This window comes from Petromyzon marinus, chromosome 43 (assembly GCF_048934315.1).
Source record: "Petromyzon marinus isolate PM22_M1 ecotype Great Lakes invasive population chromosome 43, UKy_Petmar_22M1.pri1.0, whole genome shotgun sequence".
Taxonomy (NCBI): domain Eukaryota; kingdom Metazoa; phylum Chordata; class Hyperoartia; order Petromyzontiformes; family Petromyzontidae; genus Petromyzon; species Petromyzon marinus.
This window is the reverse complement of record NC_133709.1, coordinates 5,444,402-5,469,560: the sequence shown is the minus strand read 5'-3', so window position 1 is coordinate 5,469,560 and position 25,159 is coordinate 5,444,402. Positions and strand designations below refer to the sequence as shown.

Below are 25,159 nucleotides of genomic sequence, written 5' to 3'. Positions count from 1 at the left end.
TCGGTGTTCATGCACAGAGAGAGGCATAGACTCGCAGATTCTGTGACCTGCATAAACTCCTATCAATAATTGACTTATTTATCCAGGAAAGCCACACTCAGTCATTGGACTGTTTTTTTCAGGAGGGTCCTTAATTGTTTATGTGCTCTCATATGAAGGTTTGTGAGCCGCAGTCACACTCTGGGCACAGGGATAGCTACCACTAGGGGTCCCTGTTGAATAGACTGCAGCAAGGCAGTGGAATGGTTTATACGAGATGTAATGTAAGGCGCTTTCAGTTGCCGAGGCATTTAAGCGCCCTATGAATGCAAATCCTGATCCTTATGTTTAATTGGCCATTGGTGGTAGTCGTGGTAATGGCGTGGTGCATTTGTGATGTCTGCTGAGCAGGAGGAGAAGAAGCCAACGTCCCCACCCCCATCCACTTCAGCACCCGAACCAGAACCAGAGCGTGAGAGCGAAGAGAGCGATCTGGGTACGTTAATCCTTGCGTACCTCAGCCCTCTACTTCCCTCTGCCAATACCGCTCCTGCTGTGGTGCACATTCTTGCTGGTGCTGCTGGTGTCGTTTTGCATGCTGGTGCTTGTGTTATTTTCTGCTGGTGCTTTCAACACGGTGTCTACGTGGGAGTCTCTGCTGCGAATGCTCGCGCTGCTGATGCCTTTTCCCGTGCTGGTGTTTTTAGTGGCACTACCACCAGTGGAGTGGGTGGAACAGTGGCTAGCGCAGTGCACTACGAGCCTGATGACCCGAGTTCAATTCCGGCCATGGCTGATATTGATGGCGAGTGATACATGAACTGGGCATCCACTCGCACGACAAAGCCTTAAATGAGTACCTGGTACTGTGTGTAAACATCAACACTGGTGAGACAAAGTGGCTGGGCGTGATGCTGGAATTTCTGCTTTAATAGGCGCTCGTTCACAGTACTTGCCCCAACAGTCTGTGAAAGGTGATTCTACTGTTACTACGGATGGTAGTTTTGGTGCTGATGTTTGAATCGGTGCTGATTCTTCCGGTAATATGAATAGTGTTGGTAAATAAGCTGTTGAGCATAATGGTGGATGTGGTGTTGGTGTCGTTGTTGCTAATGGATCTGCTGGTGTCGGCTTGCGGAAGTTTTAACGATTCTTTATCCTCCCCCTGTGCGCAGACATTGACGATGATGGCGTGGTGGAGGAGGACCATGATCCACCGCAGGACATGGGCGACGCTGAGGTTGAGGTGAGCACATCTTGACCCTCTTCACCATTACATGATTTTTATTCATGATCAAGGAGAGCACCTGAGAAGCACATCCATCGCGGAGATGGAACAATGAGATTTGCTCGTATGCAGGTACTGTATGGATTGCCTGTTGTTTGCTATGTGCAGCTGCTGAATTTAATGCTTAGGTTTTTTTTAATGATGGAGAGGACAATATGATATTAAAAAAAATAGTATTGTACAGCATCTTGAGATGTGGTCACGTTTAGGTGCCCTTTAAATCCCAGTTGTATTGTTAATTGCATTGCATTGGTGATAATGGTAGTAATGTATTTTCAGCGTGTGATTTTACAGCACCACAAGTGTGTTGAGCCCTGATTAAATCCCAATGTGGGCCCGGCACACTTGTATACACTCGCACATCTTTTTGTGTTTGCTCCGATTTTTCTGTTTGCGTCGTTGTTGAATTTGTATTTTTTTATGTTATTTTAGTGACCCGGGTCAAATGAGAGACTCTTCTTGTCTCTTTGAGTTATAACCTTTGGCTAATCACATTTTAAACAAAACTTCACTTGGAACGTCTGCGCACAGCCAATAATGTACACGTAGCTTAGCGTCACCCGCTGTGTGTGCCACAGGTGTCGGAGGAGATGATGGACCAGGCTAACGAGAAGAAGGGCGAGGCCATGAGTGCCCTGGCCGATGGTAAGGCCACAGCCATGGGGACAGGAGTACACAGCGGCACATTGCTGTATGAAACACTGATGATGAATATTAAGTGTAACCATTAATCATGATTCACTTGTCACCGTTCAGGATCACATGTCCATTCAAGAATATTTTTTCGTCTTATTTATATAGTTTGGTCGGGTTTGTAGTCTTGTTCATCCTAGCTCAGTGGGACTTACCTAAAATAAACTGACTGATTGGATATATTATCTTGCAAGACAATTCAATATATTCGTATTCATCGCACATTGACTGTTCTTTTACACACAATCTCACATTTCTCGTGGATCGTAAGAATTCATTTAAATGGATGAGTCATTACATGCCTACTAAATATACCGTGCTGCACTAAATTTCACTACGTGAGCAGTGGTGCAGTGGTTAGTGCACTCGGCTATGAACCTGGCATACCTGGGTATGATCCCAGCCATGGATAAGGTCAGGGAGGAGCTTTATCTGAACTGGTCTGTGACCTCACCGGCTACATTGCAGAAATATTGTCTTTCAGTCTGTATAGCTAAGCGGTGGATGTTTGTATGCGTGTGTGTGTGAACCTGGGTCGTGTGTGTGAACTTGGGTCGTGTGTGTGAACCTTGGCGACCCGAATTAGATTTCCGCTCACAGCCAACACCAGCGACAATTATCTGAACTGGTTCTGAACCCTCCCCTAGGTTCACTCGGCCTCAAATGAGGACCTGATGCGATGTGTAAATATTTCCACGCGGAAGATGAAGGTGGCCAGGCGTGGTGCTAGCCACCCACTTCCTCGTGTGCTGTGGCCGGCATTCATAAGTTCTCGCTTACAGCACTTGACCCAACAGACTGTAAAGGCTATGCATGGGATTGTTGTCTTTGTGTGTGTGTGTGACAGGGGAACTCCAGAAAGCCATTGAGCTCTTCACAGAGGCCATCAAATTGAATCCCTCCTCTGCCATTCTCTATGCGAAGAGGGCCAGGTTTGTTTCCTCCAATGGTCCTTGCTGGGCTTTCACAATCAGCAGTTGGAATTATATAGTAGTGTTGTGTAACCATGCCTATCTCATTAGTATTACACTTACAATCAGTATTAAATTGCAATTACGGTTAATTGCTTTAGGAGTTAATTATTGCAGTACCACTGAAAAGTTGCTGATTGCTATATCACCAGGAAAGGGTTTTAAAATATATATTGGAAGCATAGTTTGTCTTTAACGCAGAACTTGTCTACAGGAACAAACATAACAAGTCATCCACTTGAAGGGGGAGGAGAGGACCGATGAATTGCTACATACATAGTGTGTTCTGAATCCCACAAACATTTCCGCAAAGTAACAGCGACGAAGAATTGCTTTAAATAAAAGACCCACAGTGATTCAGCTTCACTACAAACGTTGGGGAACTGGAGCCTGCTGTTCACGGCATTGGCCACTGGGTTAAAATGGCCCTGATTGGTCAATCCAAGACTTAAGGAGGTGGTGTTTGCTGGCCTGCGTGCACGGATACACGTGTTTGGCAGTGCAATGGTTAGCGTGTTGCGTTACGAACCCGGCATCCTGAGTTCGATTCCCGCTCACGGCCAACACCAGTGACAATTATCTGAACCGGTCCTGGGCCTCCCCTAGGTCGACTCGGCCTCAAATGAGTACCTAATGCGATGTGTAAACATTGCTACTAAGGACACACAATCGACCGGGTGTGTTGCTGACCGCCCACCCCCTCATGTGCCGTTCGAGGCCTTCATAGCTGCTCCCTAACAGCTCTGGCCCCAACAGTCTGGTAAGGCTATACGGGGGATCTTTGTCTTTGTGTTCAGTGTGTACGTGAAGCTAGAGAAGCCAAACGCAGCGATCCGCGACGGAGACCGAGCCATCAGCATCAACCCTGACTCGGCGCAGTCGTACAAGTGGAGGGGCATCGCTCACCGGTGGGGTGCTGCACGCACGCACGCACGCACACATGCACACTCACATACCATACACACGGACTCGTGCGCACACTCGCCCTACAAAGACAAAGATCCCCCGTGTAGCCTGTAACGGAATGTTTGGGCAAGTGCTGTTAGCGAGCACCTATGAAGGCCGGCACGGCGGGTGGCCAACACCACGCCCGGCCGCCTTTGTCTCCCCAGTGGCAATGTTTACAAATTGTGCTAGGTACTTATTTTGAGGCCGAGTCGACCTAGGAGAGGCCCATAACCGGTTCAGATAATCGTCACTGGTGTTGGCCGTGGGCAGTAATTGAAACCGGGTCGCCAGGTTCGTAATGCAGTATGCTAACTGCACGATGATAGATAAGCGCATACTCTCGCACAAACATGTGCTCACATGCTCATACAAGACAAAGATGTGTCTTTTCGTGCTTGCGTACACACGCATTCGTGCGTGAACACACTCGCGCTTACCCGCACACGTACGCTGACAAGCATATCCACTCACACGCACGTGCTCGGTCACGAACACGCGCTCACACTCGCTAGCTCACGCACGCATACGCACCCGTGCACATACTCCCACACATACACACATTCGCTGGCATGAACACACAAACTCATGCACTCGTGACCTAACACGCACGATTGCTCGCTCATCTGCGCATGCATACACACGCATATGCTGGACTCTTCTTGAGTCTGCATCACCGCACGCGCTCTTGTGTGCGTGGGTGCCATGTGACATCTCCGTTCCCTCTTCGGTCTCGCACCTTCTTCGTCGGGCCCCTGTTCTCGTGGTGCCCTCCAGGCTGCTGGGCCACTGGGAGGAGTCCAGCAAGGACTTGGCCATGGCCTGCAAGCTAGACTACGATGAAGATGCCAGCCGCATCCTCAAAGAGATCACTCCCAAGGTGACGTGTAATTTGTCGTTTGCTAGCGGAGGTTGTGCGGGGGCCGTGGCTCGTAGTGATGGGTGTGCACAGCACTGCAATTCCAATAATAATAATCTTGCATGTATATGGCGCTTAAATGTATGTATGTTGAACGTCTTTCGCACCGTACGTAGCCAACTCGAATTTCCATGCATCATATCTTGTATCAAACATTATTTGAAGCCCGTTCTCGGTGCCAGTTGTCCCTGTGTGGGACAAGGGTGACTCGGCACTAGGCCCTGGTTCCATTTGCAGCCATGCATGCGAGTGACCAGCGATATACGGGTCTTGGATATTTTCTATATCGACTTGGCCTTAAATGAGTAGCCGGTGTAATGTGTAAACATCACTGGTAACACAAAGGCAGCACAACCCCACTCATTCTCCGTGCCAGTCTTAGTTGATGCTAGCAGCACTTGCGTCAATAGTCCACATGATTAAATGGTGGCCCTGTATTTTGAACGCCCGTATGTTTGCACAGTCTGGGGTACTGTCTTGTGAATATTGCCCTCGCCTCTGTGTAAGTTAGCATGACTTTTTCGGGATAGCTTCCTACGGTTTCTCACTAAATGATCATTTTTGAATTATTGTGTGCAACTTGTAAATTATTCATACTTTTTAAAATATTATACGTGCTTCTTTTCCGCCATTTTTTCCCGATTGTGCTATCAGCGTCATAATATTGAAGGAATTATCCATTTGGAATGCTTGCAGGGTAGTGCAGCACCTCATGCAAGAGCAACTTTATTGGAATGAGATTCACAGAAGTACTTCCAAATTATTTCAATCGACCTCTTATCTACTCTTCATTGGCAGCACTGTCCCACCCCGCCTCACTGCAGACATAAATGTCCATGGCTTGACGGTCAAACCGATATCATAGCACTTTTATTGTCGACTTTAATTTGGCCAGATTAAGTGCAGAAATATTTTTTATTGTTTTTTTTCCGGTTATTGGTGACTGGCTTGAGGCTTTAAACTCACTCCGCTTGAGAACTCTACAGACAGCCGCCCAGAATCAAACCCAGGAAATTCAGTGGCGCTGGCTTAGTCCTCCGACCTCTCAGCCCAACCGGGCCACCTCCAATTATCAAAACTTTTTTTTATTATTCCCACGTAATAAATAGATTACGGACGTTGCACTTGCAAATTATCACCTGTTGACATTAAATATGAATCATTGGAATGTATCATTCATGTTTTTTCATGGCCCCTTACGTTTATTTTTTAACAGAAAGCTTACTGAACCTTGATCATTCAAATCTGCCTTAAAAACCGAATTCGTCAAAGAAACGTCACACAATACACTTACACCCCTACGCAGGCAAGCACACGCGTGCGAAACAGTAGTCTCGCTTTCCTGGAATATTACAGGAGAATCACAAACACCCGACATGCACGCACATCGCATTAGGGGTGTTCACTCACAAGATGAACAACTGGCAGGCTTCGAATAGGCTTCACTGCACCGTGACTGACACTTGGCACACTTCAAATGCTGAATGCAAGAAATTACAATTGGGCTATTGTGTTAAACTTAAAGTGATTAGCTTAATATATCACTTCCGGAATTGTTTAATTAGATTCATAAATTAGAATTTAATTATCAATATCCCCTTTCTGTATGCACACCCGTGTATATGCAAGCATACAACTATGCAGACATATACATTTGTAGTACTTAAAGATACGTGTCTGCATAGTGTTGAGTTTTTAAAGAAACAAGCTGTAGCAAATGTCCATCGGTTGGCTGCAAACAGTGACCTTCAGTGCGTTGAGCCATGTGCATTGTGGGCCCTGGAGCGGCACTTGGGTACAGTCTTCATAGCGTTGCCCCCAGTGCTCTTTGCTGGGAGAAGATGGAATTCTGGGTGGTGGTGGTGGTGGTGGTGATGAGAGGCGTCGTTTTCGAGGGGGCAAACTGGCGCACTTCGTCGGCAGCCCTTCCCCCGGCGCGTCCCGGCACCGGCGCTCATGGCTTGACGTAGCGATTCTTGGGCGTCTCGTTGCACAAGTACGACCCGCACGAGGGCGCCGTCGCGCGAACCTTCAAGCGGGTGACCGGCGACAGCGAGCCAAGCAGCGCGGGCAGCTCGACGGAGATGGCGCGTTCGATTTTGTCGAGGAGACATCCGTTGGTGTAGCTGCAGTGGTAGGAGAGCGGACGGATCGTCGCCACGGAATTGGCGCCGAAGAACGACTTGTAGGTTTTGGGGTCGGGCAGGTCGAACTTGCTGACATTGGAGTTTGCCAGCACGGAGCCGTAGATGTTGTACTCCTCCGGGTGCTCCACGATGTCGGCGAACACCTGCTCCGCGTTGCTGAAGAAGGAGGAGCGCGTGCGCAGCGTCTGCACGTAGCGGTCGACCACGAGCGCGTGGATGCGCACGCGGATGGCGTGCTGCCGGATGAGGGCGATCTTGTTCTCCATGCGGTTGGCAATGATTTGCCGGAGGTCGTCGAGCAGCGAGGTCTCCTCGGCGAGGAAGAGGCCCCTGTTGGTGTCGACGCGGAAGGCGTACGGCCAGAAGGAGCTGACGTAGACGCGCGGGGGCTCTGTGACGTTGATGAGCGGTGCGAGGCTCCAGAAGAGGGCACCGTAGACACGCATGAGTTGCTGCGTGGAGACGCTGTCGGCCTTGTTGAGGATGATGCGGATTTGCGACTCGCGACCCTTGAGCTGCCGGAAGAGCGTCTCCAGCTCCAGGCCGACATCCAGCTTGGTGGGGTCGAACACCACGAAGATGAGGTCACCGCGGTCAATGAACCACTGGCACACGTCGTTGAAGGGGTAGCCTGCTCTCGGTCACGGGGGTGGGGGCGGGGAACGTGAGGCCTTGTGCTCGCACAGGGCATTCGCACCAGCATTGGGTGGTACTCATCTGCTGTTTGCGGACCCGAGGCAGGGGTGGAAATTCCGCATGCCTATGGTGAGAGCAGGACTATCTGTAGGACAGTGTTGGCACTTTTGAGTGCTTGCAACAGGAAACCTCGTGACCAACCCTACTAAGCACAAACATGCAGGGAAACCCCCCCCCCCACATTTTTAGTTCGAAATGGCACTAAAACAACATTTCAGGGCTTCAAACCACAGCCCAACACAGGGCAGCTCCATCCCCCATCCGCACGGTACCTGTTGGCACGCTGGCACTTATTCTTGTGCAAGGTTAGTGGGGGTGGAGCGGTGGTGCAGTGCTTAACGCGTTGCACACTAAATGAGGCAACGGAGTTGGATTCCCCGGCCGTGGCTAACTTCACTGAGTGACATCTGAGCTGATCCTGGCCTCCCGCACCCCCCCCCCCCCACCCTTCACCGACCCGCACTGACCATCGTGGTGAAGTTTGGTCAAAACAAATCCCCATGATCGACAGTGTGGGGAGGGCCCTACCATCCAACGGCACATTCGACGAAGGGCTGTAAATTACTCTTGTAAATGGAGTACCTGTTCAGAGGCACAGCGACTGGCACAGCGCTCACCTCGCTGTTGCTGCTTCCGGTTCTCGATGATGCCTGGTGTGTCCACGAAGGTGACGCGCTCCAGCAGCCTGTGAGGCATCTCGACGCCGGAGAACTTCTCCAGGAAGCTTTGGCCGAATTTTTCGAGCGAGGCAAAGGTGCGCGAGCCGTCGGTGGCCATCACGATGCCCTCGAGGTGCTTGACTTTAGTGCCGTGTCGGATCACCGTGAACTCCGACGTTGTGGGCTCAGCTCCTGCGAAGATCGTCAGCAGGAGTCGTAACAATGGGCAAGTTTCTTACATCCCACCAGCCCCTAACAATGGGCAAGTTTCTTACATCCCACCAGCCCCTCCCCCCGCCTCTGTCCAGTCGACAGTGTATATGGGCACGCTACAGCGAGTCGATTGGCATGTTGCCTGTAGTGGTGTGAAGTGCGGATGCCTCTGTCTCTTTCAAGACATCTGGCTAGTGTGGAAGAGTAGGCCAAATACCTTCTCGAGGCGATCTCTCTAGCGCTCTCTTGTGGTGGAGGCTTTTCCACCAGCCATCGCTTGATCAATAAATGGCATAGCTGCACCATCACATTTTTTGTTGTTGCTATAAATTACCATCATCATTGCCGTCCTTGTTGGATGACGACGAGCTGGATTTCATAGCTGTGACATGCTTGGAATAACATTGAGAGACGGATTGTAAAACAATGCGCAGGTTGAATACTTCGTTTTGACTGTTAATAAAACTAAGTGGCCTTGGGTGGGACACGTTGCTGGAAGAGATGATTAACCGGTGGTCGAGTGGCAGCCAAGCGGGGGAACGCGACCGAGAGAGGACATCTCCCAGGAAGATTGAGCAATGGAATGAAATCGGCTCGTGTGCATGTACCATGGTGGATTCTCATATCGCCGGACCGTAATAGACATCGACAGATTGGGGATGCCTTCATCTGAGAGTGGACTGATCATCGCTTATGATGATGATGATGTTCACCTGTGTAAAGTGAGAAGGCCTTGTCATCTAGGCCTAGCAGGTAGTTGATCATGGACGACTTCCCGACACTCCAGGGACCCAGGAACAGCACCAGGGGTTTGGCGATGATCTCGCTCTCTGCGGCACATATAGCCAGACATGCACACTGAGGAAGGATAACAGTTTGAGTTCATATTGCGCACGCTTTCCAGCACTGATATAGCATCTAAACACCTTTATCTAAAGAAGCTGTACAGCTCAAGCGTGGAAATGAACACTGCACTTTCGAACAAAGTAAACATTGAAATCAAAAGCGGATGCGGGTAGATTTATCACCGGCGCGGTACACTGCGCACATCCATCTCAGCGCAATCGGGGAATTGTCCTTTCATGTGTAATGAGTGTGGTTGAGGACAAATTTAGGCTGCAAAGGGAAGAGCAGGCGAGGTGATTATTTGTATGTAGGTGGAAGAGCAAAAGGGTTTTTTTTTTAATGTGCGGAAATGAGGACTAGTATTTATGGATTCCTCAGGTTTCATTGATTCCAATGCCGCCGATACACGCGTCAAGTCTTGACCGTATATAATATGCAATTGGTGAACATGACAGCTGCAGCCACAAGAGGTTCAACGTGCACCACTATGCCAACAAAAAATATCGACGAGCAACGTTGCATCGTGACGTTTCGGCAGACCCCGCTGGGTTGTGTGTGAAAATATTTTGCCTCTTGACCTCGTCACCCTGATGAATCTGTCTGATGTTATAAAATCTAGGAAGCTAAAGCAGGGTTGTGCCTGGTAATCGGCCATACATGCACGATGCAGGATCTTCCTGCGCAAAGAGTCTTGAGACTCAGGCGTTACATTCCAAGGAAAATCAAGGTCGTTATTATAATTAACGTAACATGCCTACACACACACGTGTCACCAGGGCCTGTGCTTGGGTGACTGCCCTGTGTGCTTGTATGCAGACACGCATGTACAAACAGCAGCCCAGTACTCACCGTCAAATGTGCTGATACTTCTTCCGTGGCTAGCTACAGTGGAGAGGGGCACGGAGTGGGTGGTGGAATGGTAGACTGTTAGGACGAGTGTTAGCAAGGGTATGGCACACAGGGTTAGGGTGAACGGCAACACAGAACCACTGGAAATGACCAGCTGTGTCCGGGTATCATTTATCATACTGATAATAGATGATAGCATTAGAATATCCTTATGGTCAGGCCAAAGCCTGTAAAATGTGACCTCATTTTCGTCACGGCGTCATTTCAGTGCAGTGGTTACGTGATGAGTTCTCCGGTATTATTTTCTGCTTGTTCTGAAACCGGCTGAGCTTGTCCCCATGGTCTTATCGTGAGAGGGGGGGGGGTCCACAAACACGAGGTAGAGAGTTAACGATACATCTTGGCTTTCATTCCTAATCCCCGATCTTGCAGTATCCAGCAGTCCTGTACTCGCACCAAAGCAAGTTTACATTTATCACCCATTGCCCGGGAAATTACGCTTGTGGTGATGCGTCAGTAGTGCGGGCTCATTGCTTGCAATGTAACGGTGATGGGTTTGTTATGCTGGTGTGTGGTCGTGGAGTGGTGTTGCCATCTGTGCCGCGGTGTTGGTGCGTGGTCTCGCAGTTCCCACGGTTACCGGTCATGTCGTGCTGGCGGATGGAGTCGTACTTGTAGATCCTCTCCAGGGGCTTGATGGAGGTGTGGTAGATTTTTTTTAAACGGTCCAGAAGCCCTGCAAATGTAGTCCTTTGCATGTCAACTTTTGGAAATGCCTACATTAAACAAATGACGCTGACATTAAACGTCATGATCTGAGTTTGCCAAATCAAATAAAAAATCCTTACAAATTGCTTAATTTGGAGCTGCAGCTCGAGCAGGCGAGCGAGCAAGACCACTGCTGGGATGACGATGTTGGTCCCAGCAAGAGCTGGGACTATCCGATTGGTTAGTAATTTACGGTATGAACTAATCGGATAGAGCAAAAATTTATAAAGAATTAAAGCTTTCGTGACTGCATAAATTACTCATTGTTTTTTTCCGGTAAAGTCACGTATGTAGAAATACCATAAAAGTATATTAAAATAAATAAATCACGACGTTTCGACCACAACACAAGCGATCTTCATCAGGTGTAAAAAACATAGCGAGGGAGCATACAGGGCGACACCAACGCAACACGTAGAGAGCGCCAAACTGCACGGAGGTAAAAACAACAGGAAGATGAGAGACGAGAATTCAACAAACCTAAGAAAAAATTATGTGATGCAAAACCAGCCAGGCCAACAACACAGTTAGACACTTGCCTGGCGGACCACGAATTTCAGATGAGTGCTAAATTTCGTGTTCATCCTCTGGACTGAACATACCAGCATAGACAGAGTGAACAAATACGAGGTACAAGTCAGCAGAAATACATATACAGGGAAACCAGGAGGCAAGGAGAGGAAAGACGAACAGAGAAGCAAGGAAAAAGAAAAAGGGCCGGAGGGATGAACAGACAAAGGCCTTAAATAAGAAGTAGAGGTGGGGGGGAGGGGCCGAAGAGAGCCAAGTGGCACGGCAGCAGAGGCGGGGGGAGGGGTAGGAGAAAGCAAGGGGATGCAACACGTTTAGGGCAGAATTGTAAAGGTGACTTCCCCGCAGAAGTGTGTCAATAAAGAATTAAAGCTTTCGTGACTGCATAAATTGCTCATTGGTTTTTTCGGTAAAGTCACGTATGATTGATTTATTTTAATATAATTTTATGGTATTTCTACATACGTGACTTTAACGAAAAAACACATGAGCAATTTATGCAGTCACGAAAGCTTTAATTCTTTATTGACACACTTCTGCGGGGAAGTTACCTTTACAATTCTGCCCTAAACGTGTTGCATCCCCTTGCTTTCTCGTACCCCTCCCCCCGCCTCTGCTGCCGTGCCACTTGGCTCTCTTTGGCCCCTCCCCCCCACCTCTACTTCTTATTTAAGGCCTCTGTCTGTTCATCCCTCCGGCCCTTTTTCTTTTTCCTTGCTTCTCTGTTCGTCTTTACTCTCCTTGCCTCTTGCTGTCCCTGTATATGTATTTCTGCGGACTTGTACCTCGTATTTGTTCACTCTGTCTATGCTGGTATGTTCATTCCAGAGGATGAACACGAAATTTAGCACTCTTCTGAAATTCGTGGTCCGCCAGGCAAGTGTCTAAACTGTGTTGTTGGCCTGACTGGTTTTGCATCACATAATTTTTTCTTAGGTTTGTTGAATTCTCGTCTCTCATCTTCTTGTTGTATTTCCCTCCGTGCAGTTTGGCGCTCTCTATGTGTTGCGTTGGTGTCGCCCTGTATGCTCCCTCGCTATTTGTTTTTTACACCTGATGAAGATCGCTTGTGTTGCGGTCGAAACGTCGTGATTGATTTATTTTAATATAATTTTTATGGTATTTCTACATACGTGACTTTACCGAAAAGAGCAAAATTTTTTGAGAAAAACATCACTGCTGTTCCCACGTGTACCGCTGAAGGGGAACTGATGAGTGGGGATTGTTGATGTCATCAACAGCATCGTCTGCGTCGCGCTTAGCGTGCCTTGCAGGGGGTTTCCGGCCTTAGGGAGGCAGGATGTTGGGAGCAGCCGCCGTTTTTCCAAATGACCCCGAGTAATCTACCACGTCAAACTGCGATCGTCTTAGTGGGCAAATTGCCCCAACTTTTGTCCCCCGACCTGGGTAGTCATCGCGTGGGGTGTCGTCGTTGAGCTGCAGCGTGTCGGCGATGTGGTGGCGGTTGCGGAACGTCTCGTCGAGCTCCGACTCGTCGCCCGCGTCCACCGCCGCCACTGTCTCATTCTCGTCCTCCCCCCGCTTGGGCGAATCTGACGCACGGAGGTGGCAAGGGCGTCAAAAGATGTTCGCATCGGACAAAGACGCCGACGTACAACGACACGCTTACGTTGTAGATGATGCGGACTCGGGATGTGTCGATCCTAGACTGTGACGGGCCGCACAGTGTATATTCGCTCGCTCTCGGAGAGAGAGGAAAGGACTGTCCCCCCCCCCCCCCATCATACGAATGACAAACTTTCACCCTTGGCTCGGCTATAAAGAGATGAGCGTCCACCTCCACACTCAGTTGAGCAGGAAAACCACTACCGATCTTGACTTATGACCTTATCTGTTAATTCCTTGACCTGTTCATGTGACTCTACCAGCTCTGTTTTTTTTAAATGAACGGATGTTTTGTTTTCTCGGTGCTTCTCGACTCTTGATTTTATTTGGGGGCGATCTCCCCAGTGGTGCTTGGCTCGCAGCCACACGGCCGCGTAACTCCGCCGTGCCTTGCACCGCTGCCCATACTTGGCTAACAAGGCGGGGGGGACGGGGGCGGGGGGAAACTCTAAAAGCGGCGGACGTTGCCCACGCCAGTGCTAATTCCATCCCAAGAGCGCGCAGAGGGCAAGCGGACACGCGCGCGTGCGTTTGAGAGAGGCAGGCCGCGTGGTCGCCACGCCAGTTCTGCGGTTCTGTCGGCTCGTGGCCTGGCCGCTGTGCAACGAGACCGGCAACTCCGTGGAGAGTCTGGTGATATCTCGACGGCCCACTGAGAGCTCTGCACAGGGTCATCAGCAGTACTGGCTCGGTGAGAGCGTTACTCTCCCCTCGGCCATTTGTCCGCTTTTCTCTATAATGATTTAAACCATGATCACTCCACTGCCTGTTGAAGGCCTTCTCAAGCCGCCGCCATCTCTCGCGATTCTTTCGACGTAACGAATCCACCTCGCACGTGCACTTGAGCCGATTTCATTGCCACATCTGCTCGGTCGACATCCTCTCAGATGCGTGTCGTTTCCTTTCGAATGTGAAAATAAATGACAGCCCTTTGTCAATTATCGACTGGACGAAGAAGGGCCGTTTGATAATGCTGCACCGCACTGGTCAATGCAGGGGAAACCAGGACCGGTTGAGAGATAAATTGCCACCGGTGGTTAGCCATGGGCAAGAACCACTTTGAGATCGCCGAGTTAAGAGCACATCGTGCCGACGACTGTCTCACCGCTCCAACCCGCCTTCTGTTTATAAATAAAATTGGCAATTCATCTCGGTGTCAGAGGAAATCCCGTTTACAGCGTGGCCCTGGCGACGGCATGCCGCACACGCTATCGGTAGCTCATATTTAAGACCCGTCGCATTGGAAAGCGCAAGGTGCCCGTTACATAATGAAGACCCCATTTGTAATTGGAAATTAATTTAAATAGGTCGGCGATGAGAATTGCGCTGGGATAAGCGGGGGGCCGAGAGTGTGGCAGGGGCAGCCCGTGGGACGTGTGGTTCGGTTATGTCCAAACTGACGCACAGAATGTGCTCACTGGCTTTTTGAGTGTGTGGCCCTGGTGTGGCTGAGCAAGGATGCAGAAAACCCATTTCGTAAAATGACAGTCATGTTGCATTGTGGCGAGAGACCCGACTTGAGGAGGGTTGATGGGTTGATGTGTGCGAGTACGCCTGTGCGTGTGTGTCTTGGCAGACACTTGACCCCTTGGGTTTAGGATGTCCCCAAGAGTGAAGCTTTCTGTCGGCACAAGCTATTTATTGGGCGTCGTGAATGTGGGCTGTTGCCACCTCTGTAGCTTGAGTGCGCGCTCCTAAGTTTTCACTGTGTTAGAGGGATCGCATCATCACACTCTTGTTGCCAAGGGAAATAAATCGTAAAGAATTTGTATCGATTCAAGTATAAAGCAAGTTAAAGCAACCAACGGACTTTCGCATCATAACCTGCAATGCCAAAACACCATGCCATCCGTAAACCATATGTCTCTACGGACGCGTACAATGCACGTGTGCTTGGAAGTCTCTGCTCTACGCCGTGGACACGGGTTGCAATCGGTGGGGGGGTGGTTACTTTTCTGGCCACGTTAGGTGACCAGAAGCGAGTAGCTCGCTATCAGAAAAGGTTGCGAGTTCAAAATCTGGTTGACGGTTGACTTGGGGATCGATAGAATGATTACCACTTTGCAGAGGAAAGCCAAAACAGAGTTTGTCCTGTGGATCGACTCGACCATCGCCATAGGATTGTGCAAGTTTCACGCAGGTTCAGAGCTCTAAACAGTGCCTTGATGCTTATTTGAGCAGAAAACCACTTTGGTTGCTTGAGCTCTGACTACATGCATGCCACGGTTGCCTGTTTACTCAAATTATCATCTCTAATTTTAGTTCAAAAGAGATTTGCACGTCCGGGTTTTGCATATTGTGGGTGCCCCTTTATCGCGATGGCAATACCAAGCGGGGTTTAGAAATTTGCCGCAACTCCTCTGCTGTCACGAGAGTTTTGACAGGAAGGGTTTTACGGGCTCCGTGTCGGATCTTCCCACAAGTGGGCATTGATTATATCATTCAGAGGCGTGTGAGGCTGTATTTAGGTGCTTAATAGAGCTTCCATTAAGCTGCCAGGTGGTGGTACGGCAACGTATTGCTGAATCCATCCGTACGGGGCTTTGAGCGTTACCACCTCTAATGTGTGAATCTTTTCCGGGTAGTCCGATTTAATTGCACGTGCCAAACACCCATTGCTGGAATTGGCCAAACAGCCAAATGTGTTTAGCCCTGCTGAATGAGTGGTGAGGTTAAACGAAGCTTCCCTGGGCTAATAAAGAACATTGCGATGAATAGTTTCATTCGTCGGTCCCAAGTAGAGAACCCAGCACGTGTGTATGTCATGGGTTACTGCGCTGAAAAAAAACCACCGGTGTCGCTTAATTTGTGCAGTACTTTGTTTTGCCAACTCGCACAGATTGTGTCCTATCTCATCGAATCTCGGAAGCTAAGCAGCGTTGCCTGGATAGTGTTTGTATGGGCTACCACCATCCATTAAGCAGGTGTTATAGGCTGCTGTAAGGACAGAAAAGCCCCATCTTCGTACTGGTCTGGCTGTCAAAAAGGGCTTGTGACTGCGACAGTTGTGAGTTGTCGGGTTTTGAATGTCGCAGCCACCGGCCATCACACTTCTCAATGGGCCGCCACTGAGTTTACAATTCAGTGGGATATTGCCGCAGCGCACACTCACTGCTGTTAAGTCGAAGACATCAAAGCGCTCTCAAAAGGTATCGCAACAAGGTCAGCGTCAGTCTGTGAACGTAGCGTTATTTTTAACAGCTGACATTCTATTCAAGCAGACTGCTGCCGCAGTATTTGGCCAAGTGGCACAGCAGCAGCGTAATCAGCTCACAGTTGGAAGGTTCCGAGTACAAATCCTGGTTTGAGTTAAATCAGCCTATCACCCCCCCCCCCCCCCATGGTCAATAAAATGATTACCACTTTATCAGGAAGGAATTTTCACCACAGGTTCAAGGCTGTGAACAGGCGATGAGCACCGATGTCTCAATGCTCATTTGACCAGGAAATCGCTTAGATTTGGTCACGCATTGGCTAGTAGCACACTGCACTCTGAACCCACGAACCTCGGTTCATTGCCTGGCTAACATCAGAAGTGTGCTCGGACCAACCGCTTGGCCTTCCGCGGCATGGGGGAGCCCTCGTCCATCGGTGTTATCGGCAAAGAGCTGCGAATCGCAAATTCCAAAAATCCAATGCGACAGCTGGAAATCCCTAAAAATGAATGCCCAAACCTCACAGGTGGCACAGGAGGCCTGTAGAGTCCTGCTCGACCCGACGCCCCTTTTGGCGGACGACAACCGAGAGCGAGCGCGCGCGTTTGGGAGGGAGACAGAAGGACGCTTACCGTCGGCACAGGCCGCGACAATCAACAGGCAGAGCAGGGTGACTTTGAGCGGCGGCATTGTCCGGCGGCGAACGTTGGTGGTCTCAGAGGCAGACTCGTACAGAAGAAACGGAGAGGCGGGAGATGTATTATTATTATTGGTGTTTGATTGAATTCTAAAATGTATGTACTGCTGGAGACGGTGATAGACTTGGAGTTGTAGAGAGCCTGACAGATGAGAGAGGCTGCGAGGAAAAGGAGACGCAGACGGAGAGAGAGCTCATGTAAAGTTGCCGAGTGGGGAGGCTGACACGTGACTTGGCACACGTGGGTGCCTGCCACTTACGTCTGACAGTAAATTTAACCCTCGATTCCCTCCCTTCCCAACCCCACAACCTTAATCCCTCTCCCTCAATCCCCCCCCCACACACAAGCTTCCACCCCCACCCCCTTTCGTTGACTTGTGATTGACAAATGTGGTATTTGAACAGTCATAGCAATGTGTGTGTGTGCATATAAAAAAGGAATCATTTCCGGCCATTCTTAATACACAAATAAGTGTACCTCTATCACGTGGGTCATGGGTTTATTTTTAGCATACTTCACGGAAGTTGGTGAAGGGCTGCGTATGTTTGTGTGTAAATTAAATAGAGTAAGAAAATATGATGCTTGTGAGTTCAATATTGCCAGGAGTTTAGAGGTGACTACAAACAGTGAATAAACAGATTGCTAATGCTCACTTCTAACCGGCCGGGTGACTCGGCAGTAATGTGAGCGACTCGCGGTTGACAGGTTGCAAGAGTTCAAATCATGGTTGGGGATTTACTCGTCCCACTGTTCTGCCTGGGTCGATAAAATGAGTACCACTGAATGGGGAGCTCAAGAGTGGTTATCCTTTGTATAGACTCTCCCCCGTCATAGCAATGTGGACTCTCCACCTCACTGGCTCTGTTGAGCTGTGATCAGCACCAATACCTCTGCTCATTTGAGCATGGAAATAATTTTGACATGTTTTGATTGCTCACGGATAATCCACACCCAAATTTCGATTTAAAGCTTTCGTGACTGCAAGGATTCATCTTCTTTGGTTCTTTCGGTAAAGTCACGTAGAATGAGAATAAAATAATAAATTGATAAAATAAAATAACACAATAAAATTCTCACGACGTTTCGGCCACAACACAAGCGGCCTTCATCAGGTGAAGGGACGAGACTGTCTCGAGGACAGTGCTGGAGCGAGTCCTCCAGACAGTCTCGTCCCTTCACCTGATGAAGGCCGCTTGTGTTGTGGCCGAAACGTCGTGAGAATTTTATTGTGTTATTTTATTTTATCAATTTATTATTTTATTCTCATTCTACGTGACTTTACCGAAAGAACCAAAGAAGATGAATCCACGCCCACTTTGAGCATTCGACCGTCGTGGGTCCGCGTGCCGTGGAGCAAACCTCACTGTGGTGTAGTCTTGCGGAATAATATCAAAGACTACGGAGCAAATTTGATGCAAGCAAAAAAGGCCAAAGAGACGAACAACCACGGGGCTGAAAAAATGTACGTGCAGAGCTCAGCGGTGACGTCTTGGGTTATGACGTGAGAAGCTTCAGCTGTTGCAGCTCTCAAGGGAGATGGAAACCCGAGCTGCAATTTAAAAATAAACATGAAAGACAGACGTTTGTTCATTATCCGTAGGCCTGAATTAGTCAATTTGGCAGCGTGGCAAATCCAAGCTTCACGTTGTCTTCACCGATGCAATGGCGGAGCCAGGATTTTCAATTGGGGGCGGGGGGGTAGGGCAACCCCTCCAGCAATGATAGAGGAGTTGTTAGTAAGTAAGGAGTTGGCAAGTAAGGAGTTGTTAGTAAGTAAGGACTTGTCCCTTGCTTTTTATTCGACGCGTGTGCGGCGATGGCGCAGCCATCGATCGAGGGGTCGAATTCGAACCGCGTTGTGTAATCGGCATCGCGCTCGCTGAAGGTGAATGTCTTCAGGGAAGTCGTGTACTGTATACACAACTGCATACAATTCTGTGAGTCACTTATAACTGCTTTGCCGTTACTTATTGCCAATTATGGACTCAGCCTATTGTCATATCATCTCATAGAGTCCCTGGCACGTAATAATATGCTACACAGTGGCAGTGGGGGTCACAAAATGCCGATTTATTACGAATAAACCCCAATGATCCGATCGAAATTTGGGATTTCGATCGGATCATTGGGGGGGCACGTGCAACCCCACCCCCCGCACTGGCTCCACAAATGTCTCAAAGCAGACTTTACTTGCAGTGCTCAAATGCGTAACTGTTTTAGCGCTCACTCGCTCATTTCTTAAGAAACTAATCGTAGGCTTCCTTCGCGATAAAACATCTCTACCGCCAGGTTGCTTTTGGGACAGAACCACGTCACCCCCCTTGGCCGTGTATCTCCTCCTGAACTCCCTGTATCAATGGGGGCAATAAACTGAAGGGGCAGCGCAACTGACAATGAACGTTTTATTTTTCAAGAGTGTTTTTACGTTGTGACATTTTTAAACTATCGATCAGGCCACAACAGCGGTGGCTGCGTCGTAAGTCATTTGAAGTGAAATATTCGCGCTCTGGGCTACAGCACCAGGAGTTGTGGAGTTGGGGTGGCCAAAATGCCAAGGCAGTGTTGCAAGGTGTGACCTTTGCTCCCTGCCTGCTCTCTGACCCGTGACCCAGAAGCAGCTGGCTCCCTCTACCAAAACTCAGCCAGATACATGCATTCGCGAGTCTTTCCGAGCGGCGCCAGTGTGAGACCTGATCCATATTTGGTCCTCGCTTTTAGAGTCGTGAAGGCAAACGCTTGGGATGGAGCGTGGAGTTGGAATGCGCGAGGGCGATGAGACCATTGATAGGCGTCGAGCGCGCATGCGTTCTGTTTTTCGTGTCGCCTTGTGGCGTCGTCGTGAATCGCCGTCGCGTTGTGCCGCAGTGATTTACCGCCATCGTGATCTGCCTCCTTGAGCGGCGCGATGCGGCACAGGGACGCGACCGTGACGCCGCGGTGGTGTGACGACGTTTTGTCTCGGCGGCGGCTCAGGCTCAGCGCATCGCGGAGCACAAGCGCAAGTACGAGCGGAAGCGTCTGGAGCGGGAGCTGTGCGACCGCAAGGAACGCGTGAAGCGAGCGCAGGAGGAGCACGAGCGGGCGCGCAGGGTGGGTGGCATGCGGCACGCCGCCAGCGCGGGAGAGACGCGTGCACAGAACACGCCGGGCCCACTGCAAAGCATCCACGCGTGAAAACACGGATTTGGCGCACGGGAAACGCACGACGTGGAACGCGCGGCCAACACGCCCAGAACGCAATGAACGCATGGCAAAAAACGCGCGTGGCACACGGGAGACACGCACGTAATGTGCTGAACGCACGGAGAATACGCGTGCAGTGCATCCTCAAAACTTGCATGGGACACGTGATTCGCACACGTATGTAGTGCATGCAAAAAACGCCGAACACGCAGGAAACGCACGGAGTACATACTAATGGCGTGCTCGACACACGGGAAACGCCGATAATGCACGCTAAAGAACACATCCAGAACACGCTTAAACATACGAACAATTGCACATCTACTGCACAGCAAGTGGACCGCAAATACACGTTAAGTGCAAGACATACACGCCGCGCGCACGCCAAGTTTCTTGCAGCATCTGCTCATTATAACTCGTAGGTCACGTGAACCCTGCCAGCGGTCCCAGCAGGCTAACGCAGGAGTCGCATCTGTGCGCGTGCATGTACAGGAGGAGGACGCACGCCGGCAGGCTGGTGGGGGAGGCTTTGGGGGATTCCCTGGTATGTGTACATACACACACACAAAGCGTACATGCACACATTCACACATAAACACGTACACCCATGCATGTACACACATTTGAACTGACAAACACGGTGGCTTTAACATGCATTACCAAACCCAGTCATACCACACCAGCCGTAGCCCGAACGTCCTACCCAGGGCTTAATTCCTCACTCGGCGTGTTTCCGGTCACGAGTAGACTGGAGTAGACGTGTGACGAGTAGCCACGGCTTTAGCTAAACGTGTACTGGTTGTGGCACGCCGGGCGCGGAAATAATTTCTGCCAGTCGTGGACCTGGACAGAGCTGATTCTACCCTTGCAGAAACGGGGTCTGTTGTTGATCCTTTGCTCCACATGTTTACGTGTGTGAGAGAAGTGAGAGTGCGATGTGAGCTCCGCCCTTTTGTGTCCCCACTGACTCCTGTGCTGCGTTGTAGGTTTCCCAGGGGGCATGCCTGGGGGATTCCCTGGGGGGATGCCGGGGATGCCCGGAGGAATGCCGGGCGGCATGCCCGGGGGAATGCCGGGGGGCATGCCCGGGGGAATGCCCGGGGGAATGCCAGGAGGAATGCCCGGTGGCATGGGAGGTCTCAACGACCTCCTGAGTGACCCAGACGTCATGGCTGCTGTACAGGTGCGTGTCTGCAGCGGGGGAGAGCCCCCCGGGGAGAGCCCCCGCTGCATGGCAGTGTGACGTGTGACGGTCTTGATTGTGAAAAGGGCTGAGGAGGTGTAACATCTTGATGGTGGTGGTGATGATGTTGAGGATGCACATTGTGGTAATGATGAGGAAGATGGGTGGTTGTTAATGTGTTTGATGGTAATGGTGATAATTAGAAGAGCGATCTTGATTGTAGTCATAATGACAAGTGGCGATATGTGACCCTCTATTTCGGATTTATATAACGCCCTTTCCTCTGCGTGTCTGTGCGTCTGCGTGCATGTCTGTGTGCGTGCGTGCGTGCATGTCTGTGTCCGTGCGTGTTTGTCCATGGAGAGCGGTCGTGTAGCGGTTCGCATACTGCACTACGAACCCCGGCGACTCGAGTTTGATTCCCGCTCACGGCCAACACCAGTTACGATTATATGAACAGGTTCTGGCCCTCCCGTAGGTCGACTCGGCCTCAAATTAGTACCTGGTGCGGTGTGTAAACATCGCCACTAGGGAGACAAAGGCGGCTGGGCGTGGTGTTGGCCACCCACCCCCTTGTATGCCACAGTGCCAGCCTTCATAGGTGCCAGTCGCTAACAGCACTTGCCCCTACAGTCTGTTGAGGCTATACGGGGGGGATCTTTGTCTCTATACAGTGAGGGAAAAAAGTATTTGCTCCCCTGCTGATTTTGTACGTTTGCCCACTGACAAAGAAATTATCAGTCTATCATTTTAATGGTAGGTTTATTTGAACAGTGAGAGACAGAATAACCACAAAAAAATCCAGAAAAACGCATGTCAAAAATGTTATAAATTGATTTGCATTTTAATGAGGGAAATAAGTATTTGACCCCCTCTCAATCAGAAAGATTTCTGGCTCCCAGGTGTCCTTTATACAGGTAACGAGCTGAGATTAGGAGCACACTCTTAAAGGGAGTGCTCCTAATCTCAGCTTGTTACCTGTATAAAAGACACCTGTCCACAGAAGCAATCAATCAGATTCCAAACTCTCCACCATGGCCAAGACCAAAGAGCTCTCCAAGGATGTCAGGGACAAGATTGTAGACCTACACAAGGCTGGGATGGGCTACAAGACCATTGCCAAGCAGCTTAGTGAGAAGGTGACAACAGTTGGTGCGATTATTCGCAAATGGAAGAAACACAAAAGAACTGTCAATCCCCCGTCGGCCTGGGACTCCATGCAAGATCTTGCCTCGTGGAGTTGCAATGATCATGAAAACGGTGAGGAATCAGCCCAGAACTACACGGAAGGATCTTGGCAATGATCTCAAGGCAGCTGGGACCATAGTCGCCAATAAAACAATTGGTAACACACTACGCCGTGAAGGACTGAAATCCTGCAGCGCCCGCAAGGTCCCCCTGCTCAAGAAAGCACATATACATGCCCGTCTAAAGTTTGCCAATGAACATCTGAATGATTCAGAGGACAACTGGGTGAAAGTGTTGTGGTCAGACGAGACCAAAATGGAGCTCTTTGGCATCAACTCAACTCGCCGTGTTTGGAGGAGGAGGAATGCTGCCTATGACCCCAAGAACACCATCCCCACCGTCAAACATGGAGGTGGAAACATGCTTTGGGGGTGTTTTTCTGCTAAGGGGACAGGACAACTTCATCGTATCAAAGGGACGATGGATGGGGCCATGTACCGTCAAATCTTGGGTGAGAACCTCCTTCCCTCAGCCAGGGCATTGAAATGGGTCGTGGATGGGTATTCCAGCATGACAATGACCCAAAACACACGGCCAAGGCAACAAAGGAGTGGCTCAAGAAGAAGCACATTAAGGTCCTGGAGTGGCCTAGCCAGTCTCCAGACCTTAATCCCATAGAAAATCTGTGGAGGGAGCTGAAGGTTCGAGTTGCCAAACGTCAGCCTCGAAACCTCAATGACTTGGAGAAGGTCTGCAAAGAGGAGTGGGACAAAATCCTTCCTGAGATGTGTGCAAACCTGGTGGCCAACTACAAGAAACGTCTGACCTCTGTGATTGCCAACAACGGTTTTGCCACCAAGTACTAATTTATGTTTTGCAGAGGGGTCAAATACTTATTTCCCTCATTAAAATGCAAATCAATTTATAACATTTTTGACATGCATTTTTCTGGATTTTTGTTGTTATTCTGTCTCTCACTGTTCAAATAAACCTACCATTAAAATTATAGACCGATAATTTCTTTCTCAGTGGGCAAACGTACAAAATCAGCAGGGGATCAAATACTTGTTTTTCCCTCACTGAACGTGTCTGCGTGTCCGTGTGCTTACCCAGGACCCCGAGATCATGGCCGCCTTCCAGGATGTTGCGCAGAACCCGGCCAACATGTCCAAGTACCAGGGAAACCCCAAGATCATGAGCTTCATCGGAAAACTCTCTTCCAAGTTTGGGGGGGCTGGTCATTGAGTCCCCCCTCGTAGTGAGGGGGAGGGGGGGTTCAGGGGACACAGAGGGGTGGGGGTACAAACCCCCCCGAGGGAAAGCATCCCACAACTAGGAAAGGCAGTAAAGTGGCAGCGGCGGGCAGTGATGCCGGAACGGCTGCAATTTGAGCGAAAGTTAATTCTGCCTGCAGATATTTTTTTGGATACTTTTCTTGGTAACATTTTTCATTTGTTTATGGGGGGGGGGGGGTGCAGAGGGGCTGGGCAGCACTGAACCCACGTTGTGTAAACATCTCATCGGCGAACCACACCTCAGGAAGGGCGCTCGTTCGGTCTTCGCGCCAGCAATCCCCGGTCGCTGGTTTTATTCACGCTAAAAAAACAAAACAAAGAGCCAGCGGTGAACGAAATGAATGTGTGGTGAGATTTCAGGGGGAACTAATGGGAAAAGAGAAGCGATGGTGGAGATGATCGGTCACTCACGGTCGTGCGGCTTCAATACATTTTTAGTCCACAGGTGATGTTAGTCCACTGCGTGGGAACGGCATGGATGCTTTATGCGCGAGTCCTTAGAGTGCTTTTTATATTTTTCTCCACCTGCTAAATCAAGTTATTTTAGTACCTTGCTCGATGGATATTTTTTTTGGAGATGCGTGCGTGACTTGGCAAATTCATTTCGCGGGTTTTTTTGTTAAGCCGTTTTGTCTCCTGTCCATGCCGTGGAATCTCTCCCCAGGTGAAAAAGATGTGGGCCACACATGGTAGGGAGCAGTCCTCTACGAGTACAGATTAAAACGGGGCTCAATTTATCCTTATCGGGCTGTGGGAAATGTGTTTAACGAGCAATTTGAAGTGATCGGACACGACAGCTTGTGACCGGGCTCGTCTTCGCGTGCGACACGCGAACTGGTGCACGTTCATGTCGCCCTTGCCGCCTCTGCATCAGTCGGGGCTCAGGACACCAAAAGTGGTTCGCAAAGTAAAGTGTTCGTAGTTTCAAAGATTTGCGTGAGCATTGCCCAAAGCGAAGGTAATTCTGCGTGTCTTGGGGGGCTGTCACGTGGCGCGTGTGGGAATGAAGCGTTCCGGGGGGGGGGGGGGGGTGGGTGGCAGGTTTGCTGTCACCGCCTCGGCCGCAGCTCTTTGCTTAGTAAGCCCTTACCTTGATTTCTGACCTCTCATCTCCCCCGCACCCCTCACTGAGCACACGTCGGTTGTGTCTTCCTTGTTTTCGTCTACTGATAATTCCCAACCTCTCGTCCCTTCGCATCCTCCAGTGGTGGAGCGCCGAATGTGGCCCCCGCTATTCAAATCCTGGAGCGATGCTCGGGGCTGTTTGGGTTTAATTGAAAACGATGAATAAACACATTCTATAGGTGAACACGGCCTCCTTTGTCGA

At 49.9% G+C, this 25,159-nt stretch overlaps 2 protein-coding genes across 3 annotated transcripts in view; one reads left to right on the top strand and one right to left on the bottom strand.

The window, feature by feature from the left end:
• ST13 (ST13 Hsp70 interacting protein) overlaps positions 1-25,141 on the top strand; it is a 32,694-nt gene extending 7,553 nt beyond the window's left edge. The window contains exons 3-12 of the mRNA XM_032970087.2: positions 391-475; positions 1,155-1,225; positions 1,846-1,912; positions 2,808-2,892; positions 3,729-3,839; positions 4,654-4,756; positions 19,957-20,073; positions 20,659-20,710; positions 21,153-21,349; positions 23,651-25,141. Coding sequence (XP_032825978.2) covers positions 391-475; positions 1,155-1,225; positions 1,846-1,912; positions 2,808-2,892; positions 3,729-3,839; positions 4,654-4,756; positions 19,957-20,073; positions 20,659-20,710; positions 21,153-21,349; positions 23,651-23,782 — 1,020 coding nt within the window. The 3' untranslated portion in view covers positions 23,783-25,141. The remainder of the gene's footprint in view (positions 1-390; positions 476-1,154; positions 1,226-1,845; positions 1,913-2,807; positions 2,893-3,728; positions 3,840-4,653; positions 4,757-19,956; positions 20,074-20,658; positions 20,711-21,152; positions 21,350-23,650) is intronic.
• On the bottom strand, positions 5,971-17,210 carry SRL (sarcalumenin). 2 transcript variants are annotated; one of them, XM_032970083.2, is made up of 7 exons: positions 16,918-17,210; positions 12,908-13,057; positions 10,846-10,941; positions 10,206-10,238; positions 9,224-9,340; positions 8,256-8,489; positions 5,971-7,573 (listed from the first exon to the last, which is right to left on the bottom strand). In XM_032970083.2, the coding sequence occupies exons 1-7, from the start codon at positions 16,973-16,975 to the stop codon at positions 6,750-6,752; spliced, it is 1,512 nt and encodes a 503-aa protein (XP_032825974.2). In that variant the 5' UTR covers positions 16,976-17,210; the 3' UTR covers positions 5,971-6,749. The 2 variants fall into 2 exon arrangements, with proteins under 2 accessions (XP_032825974.2, XP_032825976.2); XM_032970085.2 differs by lacking the exon at positions 10,206-10,238.
• Positions 25,142-25,159: the final 18 nt, after the last annotated feature.